The sequence below is a fragment of the Hemicordylus capensis genome, chromosome 1, assembly GCF_027244095.1.
Source record: "Hemicordylus capensis ecotype Gifberg chromosome 1, rHemCap1.1.pri, whole genome shotgun sequence".
Taxonomy (NCBI): Eukaryota; Metazoa; Chordata; class Lepidosauria; order Squamata; family Cordylidae; genus Hemicordylus; species Hemicordylus capensis.
This window is the reverse complement of record NC_069657.1, coordinates 360,536,474-360,549,036: the sequence shown is the minus strand read 5'-3', so window position 1 is coordinate 360,549,036 and position 12,563 is coordinate 360,536,474. Positions and strand designations below refer to the sequence as shown.

The following is a 12,563-nucleotide window of genomic DNA, read 5'->3' as shown; positions in this document are numbered from 1 at the left end:
ATTGTCCATTTGTATTGTCACCAAGCAACCCGCAATCACGGGCAAGAACCCTTTGAGTGCCATAGGTTTGAGTGCCAACCCTTTGAATATGGCCAACAACTCCAAATAGATGTGCCGGGTTCTCTCCCTGGGGGACCAATGTCCACTCAGGCGATATCCATCCAAGTGTGCCCCCCAACTGAGCTCCGACGCATTGGTCGTAATCACCCAATGTGACCAGGGAGCCTGGAAAGGGGCGCCGATGTTCAGATGGCGAACCTCTGAATGGTGCACATCCGAAGGCACGCTTGAGGGAGTCCGTAAGTGATGGCAGCCATATGCCCCAACAAGCGCTGCACTGAGCGCATTGCCTGTGGGCCTCCGGCTAGAAAGATGGTGGTCAGCCTCCTGAAAATACGTGTGCAGGCATCCAGGAGGAAGACCTTCTCCAAGGCCGTATCAAACATCAGCCCTATGAATTGTATCCTGCAGGTCGGTTCCAGCTGAGATTTCTCAAAATGATCTGGAAACCCAGACACTGCAGGGTATCCGCAACTGTCTCGAAGGCGTCCAGGACCGCTCGTCTGGTGCTTGCCAGGATGAGCCAATTGTCCAAATACAGCAGGACCTGTAACCTTCATTCCTGCAGGAAAGCCACCACCAAGGCCAAGCATTTTGTAAAAACCTCAGCGCTGTTGTGAGACAAAATGGAAAGGCTTTGAATTGATAGGAGATCCCCCCCTATCTGGAAGCGTCGATGCTGAGGGAGTATCAAGACATGATAATACACGTCCTTCAAGTCGAGGGAGACAAGCCACATGTCCTTTTCCAGGATGGCCACTACAGTCTGTACCAAAAGCATCCGGGAATGCCTGTACACCAGGTGCCTGTTCAGGGCCCTGAGGTCCAGTATAGGATACCGACCTCCGTCCGGTTTCAGCACGATAAAGTACAGGAATAGAATCCGAGCCTCTCCGGATTGGCAACCCATTCTATCACATCTTTCAACAGGAGAGCGGAGACCTCCTGGTCCAATTCCAAAGTATACAGAGTAGTCACGACCCTGGACACAGGTGGCGTCCTGCAGAACTTGAGGGCGTAGCCCAAATGTATGACTGTAAGGACCCACTGGTCCATGGTCACACAGTCCCAGCTTGCCGAAAATGTGGCCAGGTGAGTCCGAAAGCTCCCCGAGTCATTGTTTCTTTGGAAAGGTGTTCGGACGCTATTTTTGAAAGGCCTGCTTACAAGGCTGGGGGCCCGACTTGTATCAGGACTGGTACTTGTTGCCACAAAAGAAACATTTGGACAAAGATTGCTGCTGAGAAGGGGCCTTCTGTTGTTGATAAAGGGACCACCTGGGAGGCTTCTGCGGCTTGGGGGTCGGAGAAGAATGTGACATGAACCAGCTCCTCAGCTTCTGGACTTTTTGAAGCATGTCATCCGTCTGTTCCACGAAGAGAGTAGAACCCTCAAAGAAAAAGTCCTCGACCCTAGCGCAGGCCTCACAGGTCAGTCCAAAGGAACTCAGCCAGGCATGCCGCTTGAGAGCCACAGATGTGGCCATCACCTTGGCCGCGCACTCCAATGAGTGTCTAGCTGAATAGAGTTCTTGTTTTGCTACTTGTATCGCCTCTCAGAGGAAAGCTGGATCACGCTTGTCCTGGGGCAGCAGATCCAAAAAGGGGGCCACCTTCTCCAACAGAAAGTGGTTATAATGGGAATTGTAGGCCTGATAGTTAGCTAACCGTAAGTGGACAGCCAAGGCTGAGTAAAGCCTCCTCTCGAATCAGTCCAACTTTCTGCCCTTCTTGTCACCCAGAGTTGACTGGCTGTGACCCCTGGCCTTCTGCAGAGATGCCTCAATAACAATAGTCTTAGGGGCGGGATGATTCTTTAAGGAAGCTGTATCATCCTGTGGTTGCACCCTTTAGAAGTTCTCAAAGCGCTTATTGGGTTGTGAAAGAGTCACAGGCTTTTTCTAATGAGCCCACACATGGCCCCCAACAAAGCCAAGTTAAGGGGCAAAGCGGCCGGTACCTTGGCCTCTGCATTGATGAGGCTGAACAAGGGATCCCATTCCCCTTTCTGTTGCATACCGAGGCTCACTCCCAGGGAGGTCCCAAAGAATCCTAGGCTAAGACCGTCAAAATCATAGGGGACTCTGAATTTCTTTCCATAATGTCCGGTACCAAGGCGGGAGGTTCCTCTGACAGCACCCGAAAAGGCAGCAATGGCTGTTGTGGAACCGGAGTTGCAGAGTGAAAAACGCGTCACTCCAGCCAATCTAGAGGGAAGCATTGTGGGGACTGAGAGTGAGGCCTCCCCTCCGAGTGTGAGGAAGGCTCACGCCAATCCCAAACAATTCCGGGTCTCCATATGTGGGGCCCTCCAGGTACCAAGAGCCGTAACAGGGCTTAGCATAGTCCGAGTAGTCTGAACGATAGTCCACTTGGTAATGTCCATATGTCCCCAAGTCCCTGCACAAAGAACCATAAGAGGATGGTTCGACCACCTCCAAGGGGGAATGTCGCTCCGGCATACAGTACCGATCTGTATACATTTGCTCACGGTTGTCCCAGTCCTGATCCTGTCTATACTCAGAGGAGCGATCTTCCAAGACCCAATGGGAACTTCGATCCCTAGGAGGGAGACGTTCCTGTTGACATTGAGGAGACAAACGATGCCGAGGCAACAACAATGGGTCTTCAGCGGGCTGGGCTGGGAAATACGTCTCCTGCTCAGATGAAGCGTATCCTGGTTCGTCAGTCGCTACCGACAGTTCTCTGTTCGTGTGGGCATGATCAGGCGTCAAGGCAAAGGAGTCCCTGGCCTGCGGTGAGCTAAGTTGAACAGAAACTGATGTCTTCGGTACCAGTGGAGACAAAGCCCTTGTTGAGTCCATCTTAGGCTTCTTGGCCAACAGGGCCTTTGATGCAGGAACCGACGCAGTCTTCCTTTTTTTTGGGATAGGAGGGAGGTGTTGACCCACTGGCAAATCATGAGGCAACTTTGGCTTCTTCTTCTTTTTCTTCGGCTTCAACATCAAAGGAGTCAGAGAAGGATCCAGCACCGTGGGCAGAGGAAAGTCCTCAGAATGCACTGAAGAGCTCAAAACCGTCGGAGGATCGATGACAGGAGATGCCAAAACCGGTATCGAGACCGGGTTTTCTACTTCTACGGGAGTGGATTCTGAACACTTCGACAGTGCCGAAGAACCATCTTAACGGATCGCTTCAATGATAAGGCTTCTGAAGAATGGAGAGCCAAGTCCCACAGGGCTGCGCGCAGGCGAGAAGCCGTATTATTTCGAGCCTGCTTCATAAACCTCTGGCAATAGAGACAGGTCTCAACAATGTGGGATTCCCCCAGGCACAAAGGGCACTTGTTATGAGTATCGGGGAAGGGATCTTAGATCCGCAACGAACACAGTTTTTGAAGTTCATCATGCCTGGCATAAATGCCATAGGCCGGCCAGCCACCACGTTCCGTCCCAGCTGGGATCGGAGCTCTAAGGAGAGGGGAAAAGCCGTAAAAAACAAAACACCAAGAATAAAAATGCTACTATGTGAAAAATAAGAAATAAAGGAAGAAATAAGAAGGAAAGCAGGAAGAAAACAACAAGGGGATAGATAATAACCCTATTCGTTGCTGAGCTGCAGATTCCACAATGTTAACTGAAGCACGGGCGACGAAAGACTGTGGCAATGAGGAGTGGCGCAGCCGCATATAACGGTTGGGGGCAGGGTTCCTGCCCAAAGCAGGAGAATTGAGCTTGTTAGGTTTCGACGAGGTCTCTGCGCAGGCGTATAGCTCATTTGTGTAAAAGCCAGTGACCATGTCAAAGAACTCCAGCGAATGGTGACTCCGCGGTATTTGGGTGCTTGACCTAATAAAAAAAATGGGGTTAGGTTCAGCACCCGGGCAGTGCATGTGAATGAGACACTAAAAGAGTGTCCCAGTCACTCCTGCCACTGCTACCTATTTAACCCTCCCTGCATACCAGATAGGAAGCAGGGAGAGTGGCCATTTAAAAATGGCCAGTCTCCCCATTGCCCAGCTGGCGTGCAGGGAGGCATAAAGAGGCGGTGTGGCCAAGAGCCTTCCTCACTGCCTCTATAAGCCCAAGGAGGCTTAGAGTGGTGGTGAGGAAGGCACCCCAGCACTCGCACTGCTTTTTAAAGTCTCCCCATGAGAGTAAGGAGGCTTTAGGAAGCAGCACAAGTGCTTGGGTGTCTTCCTCGCTGCCTCTGAACCCCAGAAAGCTTAGAGAGACAGGGAGGAAGGCACCCAGGCCCTCATTCCTGTTTCTTAAAGCCTTTGAGAAACGGTGTGAGCGCTGAGAGTCTTCCTCACCCCAGAAGGCTTAGAGAGGCAGCAAGAAAGGCACCTGGTCACTTGAGCCCTCTTTAAGCCTCCTGGCACATCAACTGGGCAGCAGGGAAAGTGGCCATTTAATGATCACCTTGCTTCCTAGCTGGCCTGCTGGGAAGGTTAAAGAGGGGCACGAATGGCTGGGAATTCAGTTATAAAGTGCAATAGAAAGCCATGACTAAGTGGAACTACCCCTGCGATAACTCAATTGGTATGCAGGCAGCGGCCCTGCGAATCCGTGAAAGGAGAACCCTTGTGGAAAATGAGGCTCTCCTGTACTTCTGATAAATGCTCATGGCATTATTTAAGCCTCTGTTTTAATGGTTAGTACAATTGTTGCTGAAATGTTTAATTGGCAGAAGAATTCCGAGCAATGAATGTCAATAAGTGAGTGGGCACAGATGGCTGCAGCGTCTAAGGGCAGGAGAAGGCTAGGGAGCATTTGAGAGCAGGAATTGGGATGAACCTGACATCTAGCAGGCAGACAGAACATATTATTAGTATATGTGTGAGTAGTTTAGATGCAAATTACTGAAGGCAGCAACCTTTTTCCATGCTACTGAACAGATAACATGGTTCAAGACAGCAAAACTGGGCACATATTCTCAAGCACCACCTTCCCATCCTTGAAGCAATGTGGAGGTCATCTACATTGCTGCTGGACGGACCCTTGCAGGATAGGAATTAAGTTTAGAGGATGCATGTCATCAGATTCTCATTTCCTCACTTCTATCACTGCAAAGACATGGGCCACATGGTGCATGATTGGTAAGACCCCTCCATGATGCAAAAGTTTATTTTAAGTTTTGAATGGTTTAACGTAGCAGATGGATATCAGCTTCCTGGGAGAATGAGTGAGGATAGCAGAGCAAGCAAAGTGGCATATTAAACCTTTTCATTGACTGAATGTAGCAAGAGTTATTCAGCCATTGAATACTGCCGGTATTTATTTATTTATCATATTTGTATACCGCCCAAAGCGCATGTCTCTGGGCGGTTTGCAACAAAACAATACAAATAACAAATAAAAAGGTTAAAATATTACAATGATTTAAAATTTAAAACGTTGAAACTATTAAAAACCATCAAACTATTAAAACAGTATCTAATTATTGTTCTAACTATTAGAACAGTATCTAAGCCTGAGTGAACAAGTGTGTCTTGACTGCCTTTTCAAAAGTTCTAAGAGATGGGGAGGCTCTTATTTTGGCAGGGAGCGCGTTCCAAAGCCTTGGGGCAGCAACTGAGAAAGCCCATCCCCAAGTAGCCTCCAGACAACTGCAGATGAACTCTCCTGATGATCTCAATGGGCAGTGGGGCTCAAAGCAAAGAAGACATTCTCTTAAATACCCAGGGCCTAAGCTGTTTAGGGCTTTATAGGTTATAATCAAGACCTTGTATTTTGCCTGGAAACGTATCGGCAGCCTATGTAGCTCTTTCAATAGTGGAGTGATATGGTCTCTCCGAGATTACCTAGAGACTAACCTGGCTGCAGCATTCTAGACCAACTGCAGTTTCGAGATTGCATACAAAGGCAGCCCCACGTAGAGTGCATTGCAGTAGTCAAGTCTGGAGGTGATCAGCAGATGTACTACTGTTCTGAGGTCATTTATCTCAAGAAACAGACACAGCTGGCGTATAAACCAAAGCTGATAGAAGGCACTTCTGGCCACTGTCTCAACCTGGGACACAAGGGAGAGGTTTGTGTCCAGAAGCACCCCCAGACTACATACCTCTTCCTTCTGGGGAAGTGTGACCCCATCCATAACAGGCAGATCAAAATCATTTCCCGAGTTCTAAACTCACACAGTAAGTACCTCCACCTTATCTGGATTCAATTTATCTCTCATCCAAACCATCACTGCCTCCAGGCAGGCATTTAGGGATGCCTTCTCCTGATGATGATGACATGGAGAAATAGATTTGGGTGTCATCAGCATTCTGATAACACCCTGCATCAAATCTCCTGATGATCTCTTCCAGCAGTTTCATGTAGATGTTAAACAATATCAGAAACAATACGGAGCACTGAGGGACACCATACCAAAGTGCAGATTTTGAAGAACAGCAGTCCCCAAGGAACTGTCATCATCTAGAATCTGCCTGAGAGGTAGGAGTGGAACCACTGCAAAGCAGTGCACCCCCAACCCTCTCTGACATGCCAGAAGGGTACAATGGTCGATAGTATCTAAAGCCGCCAAGACATCCAAAAGGACCAACAGAGTAACACTTCCTCTGTCAATATTCCTTCAAGAGAAAGAATACTGGACACACAAGACTGGATAGCTAACGCTGCTTGTTGAGCAGCAACACATCCACAAGAAACAGAAGCATCCCGTGGGTCAATGCTCCGTGCACCCCCTTCTCATACATGAGTTTCCCCATATATTTAATTTTTGCAGGGTTCATTATGGTGCAGGGTTCATGTGCACCATTTTTAGGCGCTTCTGAAATATTCTGGACATTTATAGTGTGATCCTATGCATATGTATTTGAGAGCAAGTCCCACTTTCTTCAGTGTCTTACTTCCATAAGAACATTATAGGACTGCAGCTTTAGGATTCATGTAAGTGGCACTGCTTAGTATCCTTGTGTATATGCAGAAGGAGCTAAGCAAAAATTTGTCTCTGGTCTCTGTTTAGACTCTGTAGTACTGCATGACCAAAAATTACAGATTATTCTCCTAGATTTTATAAACTTATTTATTATTTGCAAATCAGTAAGGTTAATTTTGCCCCAGCAACTAGGAGAAAAGGACTATATATACCCCCGCGAGATAATAAATATATTTAATAAAATATATGTGCCCCATTATAAAATATAATTGTCGGGGGTGGGAGGGGAATATCAGATTTAAAAATTAAAAAGGGGGAAATTGGTTGAAAGCCAGATAATCAGTCACAGATTTTAAAATGCACACAATTATATGTATTCATTATCTAATTCAAAGAGTGAAGCCTGAGTTATTATGAAACGTCATTCAGTCTCAGGAAAACTGATACTTGTTTTGAAAGTGCATATAATATTGTTATACCATCATGACGGGATTAGACCGCAGCTGATAAATAGAATATAATGGTTGGTTAACCCAGACCAAGCAAAATTTGTAGATCCCTGACTAAATGCAAAACAAAAAGCAAAGATAATTTAAAAACTGAGATGGGGAAAGTACTACAGGTAGTCCACACATGTAAAAAGTTAGTGGGGAAAGCATTTGTTAAGTACTTTTAAATATTTAAACTAGATTATACTGCCTACATTCACAGTAATAGCATAGCACTGACCTGTAACATGCATCGGGACACAACAACTTCAGGTACCTCAGGAAATTTTTGGCGCAGGTCATGTAAAACCTGAAAATCAATTTGTTGGCTTCCTTGGGCCATTCGTATGTTGCCTCGTTAGGACTTTTGTTCAATAGGCAGTTCCAGGCCTTAGTGCGAATGAACAATCATCTCTTCTGTCCCATCATTTTCTGTAAGAGAAAATAAAGTAAAATAAAAATTCTACTACAGTAAAAACTAATAACTTATTTCAACATTCTTAATACAGACACTGTGGTTTTGTTGGTATAAAATATGTTGTGCCCTCAGTTCTACATCAAGCCTCCAAAGATGTCCCTCTTCATCCTGTGAAGGGCACTAATTTGTTTGCCAGATAGGGACAAATTTAATCAAAGATTGACTGTGATGCAAATATTGTGGTTGACATCCAGAGCAGTCTGCCAGTAGCACTGCAGGAAAATACACCCACATAACAAAGAGCTTTCCTAGCTGTGCTGGGACTGTAAACGCAGCAGCGGGGAGTGAATTTTAACTATTTGCTCTGGCTCTTGAAATGCCCTGAATCACCTGAAAATATGTTCAAGAGTCGTGCTGTTCTTAGGCAGTACTTTTGGGTGACACAGGATACTTCTGGAGCCAGAGAAAATTGTCAAGATTTGCTCCCCGCTGCTGTGTGCCCGAGGCCGTGCAGCTGCAGTGGTAGTGGAAGCTCTCCGTCACGTGGCTGTGTCTTCCGGGCACTCTACCAATACACTAGTCTGGATGACAGCCACTAATCTATGTAGGCAGTGCTCCATCATGTGACTCAGTCCTGCCCACAATGCAATATGGTATAATTTCACATCACAGATCAACTTCATGACACAACCCAGTTATGACAGGTTCTTCTCACAGCCCAGACAGCAACAAAAGTAGCAGGAGAAGGCTTAAACATCCTGTGCCCCCAGGTGTGAGAGCTACTAAGAAGTAGCAAGCAAGCCACAAAGGAGTCATCAGGCCCCAGATCCTGTAGATTTTTTCACACAGAAAGTACGTTCAGATGTTCAATTTAAAGTGAATCATCATGTGAGGTAACAGCCAGCTTACCCTACACTGTTGATGGATGGACAACTGTGATAAGAGACAAAAATCTACTAGTAATCATACAAAAGGCATATCATGCAAAATGCCTGGGTGTCTTTAGCAGTGATAGGGAAAGGCTATATGCTATCTGAATGTTTTCAGAATCAGATTAAAAAATATTTATCCCCCGCCCCCCCGTCTGATCTTTTTATCTTTCATATGTTTAAATTAAAAACTGCAACAATATCACACATGTAAACGGGAACTCTCCAAGTCACCTGCAGAGTATAAGAATTACCTCCAGTGGCCAGCCAAGTTTTACAAAAGTTTATGTTTTAAACTACAAACAATTAAACATAGGTAGGCAGGAAAGAAACTGGGGGAAAGAAGACTATTATTCTTTGCACACTTATTCACAACATAAACACAAAGTCTGAAAATCCCCCTCGGTTTTACCATATAATTTGATATTTGACATGATATATCATGGCCAGGGTCTGAGAGAAGACCAGCAGTTTTTATAGCACAAGGGAAGGGGGTGATACTTGTTTCACGCAAACAATCCACTACCCTCCCACACACAGATTTTGAAATGGAAGACAGTCTCAAAACAAAGCTTGCATGAGGTGGGAAGTTAGCAGTTCAAAGAAAATAAGTGAGGTCTACTGGACTACTGCAAGCAGTAATCTTTGGATCCTTGTCAGTATAACCTGGTTCTTGCACCAGACAATATATGTAATTAAACACACACAGGAAGTTCATAAAAATTAAGCCACAAAGAAGAAAAATGGCAGGGGAAAGGTCAGAGAACTGTCTCCTAGGGGGAGACCCTCCGGGAGACCCTATGACAGGGAGGGAGGAGACCCTCCGGGAGACCCTATGACAGGGCTGCTCAACTTTGCCCCTCCTGCAGATCTTGGCCCACAACTCCCATAATCCCTGGCTATTGGCCACTGTGGCTGGGGATTGTGGGAGTTGTAGTCCAAAAACAGCTAGGGGGGCCCTAAATTGAGCAGGCCTACCCTATGACAATGCTTGCAAGGGTTGCTGGTGAGCTTGCCAGCAGGAATTGCATATTGGTGTCAACAGTAGGGGCTGCCAGCTACAGGAGGCTTATGCAATGGAAGCAGCTTGAAAGAGGGTTATTGTGATTCTGGCAGTTGCAACAGCCTTGATACAGACTTCAATAGGAGGCAACTGTTTTTATAAATCAGCATCTCGATCAAGATGACCAGCAGCACCATTCCCAGTTGCAATTGTTTGGGGGGTTGGCAATAAGTCAAATACCTGAATCACAAATCAGCTAATTAGTAAACCAGTTAAGAGTTCTCCCTGAGGAAATTTTGGGAGAGGATCAAAAGCCATACATCTGTACATTTTTCTTTTCTAGATGTTACTGTGTGGACAGGTCATATGCCAACATGTTGCTACTACATCAATGGTACTACATATTTATTGTTTTATTTTTCATCTAAGAGCCCCTTCAAAAGACAACTAAAATTACTTATAAAAGTCACATCACTGTTCCAAGTTAGCCATCCCATACTATTCACACAGCTGCGTTGTTATGGTACTTTGCTTTTATGTAGCAACTACTTGGCGCAATACTGTTCTAGAGTACTTGGCACGGGCCAACTGAATGGCTTATCGGGGAATGTATAATTTGGGGCACCACAAATTCAGGCTCAAGCAACTTCATGTTTTGGAAAGACCAAACTTGCATGAGTCAGCTTAGGAACAATTGAAAGAGCTCCAGGATTCTCAGTTACATTTTTATAGAACCAACAATATACGTTGCTAGCATGTGACCTAACATTTACAACAAAGAGTAATGAAAATTAATACCAACATCAGGCAAGGACAGAGAAAGGCAATGTTTTCCTCATCAGTAATGCTGAGCATTTAACTCTAAAGACATAAGCACCTAGGTTTTTCTTTGAGCACACCATAATGCCTGTGTCGGTTCAGACACCATGTGGAACCTCAGCCTCTTTTAAGTAACCTAGGTTACTTTTATTGGCTGAATCCACCCTAGCACTAACTGTAGTTTATTTAGAACAATCTAACCAAGATCTGGTTTGAAGTTGGCTTCGATACCTAGGTTATATTTAACCTGCATTATGTCCAAACCCACCCACTATCTCTATTTGCCTCAGTCCTGAAGAGAAGAGGCACACTGAAACGTACTTTGCACATTTAAAGAAACAGTATAAGTTATTATAGTCATTTCACTATTTATTTTAGAATGTCAGCCTCTTCCTGAAGCATGTTTCAGTTTAGGCCTGAAAACAAAATGATATGCAATTAGGTTTAACATTTATACTTTAAAGTGTAAGTGTAAGTTTAAATTACACTGTCAGACAAAAACACAAAACTGAAACAAACAAATGTAAATTAACAAAAAACTTTTATCCAGATAAAACATACTATTTGAAAAAGTATAAATCCAGAACTTATGTATGAAATAGATCAAACAAAACAAAAACACACGAGCCTTCACCAATGCAATATGAATGCAGCTGTTTCATTTCAGAGAGCTGATCGGATATGTTTTAAAAATGCAAACTACTACACATTGGCCTACAAATTTTGCATTGGCTTGGTTTCAAAGCCAGTCATTACAAGCAGTTCGTTCTCATTCTCCCCCTCCACCCACCACACGAAGAATGAAGGAAAACCACCTCTTTCGTCTCCCAAGTTATCTTGGGGCAGAGGAGAGGTTTGTTGGGCTTTTACAGAAGCTGCAAGCAGCATTTCATTGCTTCTGCAAAAAGCCCAGGGAGAAGCCATCTCTCCTTTTCCCAGGTTCTCTGCAATTCATGGACAATGAATCTTTGTGCTGAAGCAATAGGGGCACCAGTGTGCAGAGGGAAAATCACCACTGGAGACTTTGCAGGTGGATCCATCCACCCTGGAACTGAGTGGAGCGTACCTTTCTATGTAAGTCCATGGGGGAGCCATACTGATTTTAATGGCATTGGATTACACCTACTGTTTATAGCTTCCCAAAATTAATTGCTTCATTATGTATCCTACTCCACTGAATTAAGGCTGGCATCCAAAGGAAGGACCTAGTACATGGGCAGTGAACTGAGCACATGGCCAAAGCTTTGCTTGCTCTTTTTAGCTGAAGGACTAATCATAGCTGAATCATAACACACTGAAGTTCAACTGAAAAAGCAATGTCTCTGCTTAAGAACTGCTACAAATAAAATAAATGAAGGTGTAGCTGCATGTGACAGTGTCTTCTACATGCACATGTACCTGGTTTGGATCTTCTAAATGTCCACACAACTTAAGTGTTTGAACTCACAAAAACAGAATAAAACTATTTACACGGGTGTGCTTCTTTAAAGCCAATGAAGATTACTTTCTAGTTTAAGCTTCTCAAAGGGATCAGTTTGACATGACATATGGCAAATGGAGACTTTTGGTTAAGTCATGGCCTGGTAACATGACAACCCTACTTAAAAAAATAAATAAAAAATCAATCACCAGAAGGGAGACTGATCAATAAGACCAACTGAAAGATCCCACCCTATAAATAAGAAATCCTACCATATGCTTTTAGTATATAGTCAATGAAAAAGTAGCACCCTATCATTCATGTTGTTACTGATCTGTAGAAAGAGATCAATAATCTTGTTAAGCCACAATATTGCTTTCTGCAGCATTACTTCCCGATACAGAAATGCTACCACTACCCAGCTGTGGCAAAGAATTTAACTGGTAAGGGGCCTTGTTTGGGTGACTGGCAAAAATCCCCAAACAAGTTAAAAGGACTCAGATACAACTGTAAAGTGATATAGTATAAAATCTTCAACAGAATCTTTCTGTAATAATACTCAATAAAAAGTAAAAACA

General features: G+C 44.6%; 1 protein-coding gene across 3 annotated transcripts in view; it reads right to left on the bottom strand.

Annotated features, from left to right (window-relative positions):
* The window catches only part of TAB2 (TGF-beta activated kinase 1 (MAP3K7) binding protein 2), a 94,899-nt gene that overhangs the window by 25,943 nt on the left and 56,393 nt on the right, over positions 1 to 12,563 (bottom strand). For all 3 annotated transcript variants that reach the window (XM_053291670.1, XM_053291679.1, XM_053291687.1), the window contains one exon: positions 7,638 to 7,828. In XM_053291670.1, coding sequence (XP_053147645.1) covers positions 7,638 to 7,739 — 102 coding nt within the window. In that variant the 5' untranslated portion in view covers positions 7,740 to 7,828. The remainder of the gene's footprint in view (positions 1 to 7,637; positions 7,829 to 12,563) is intronic.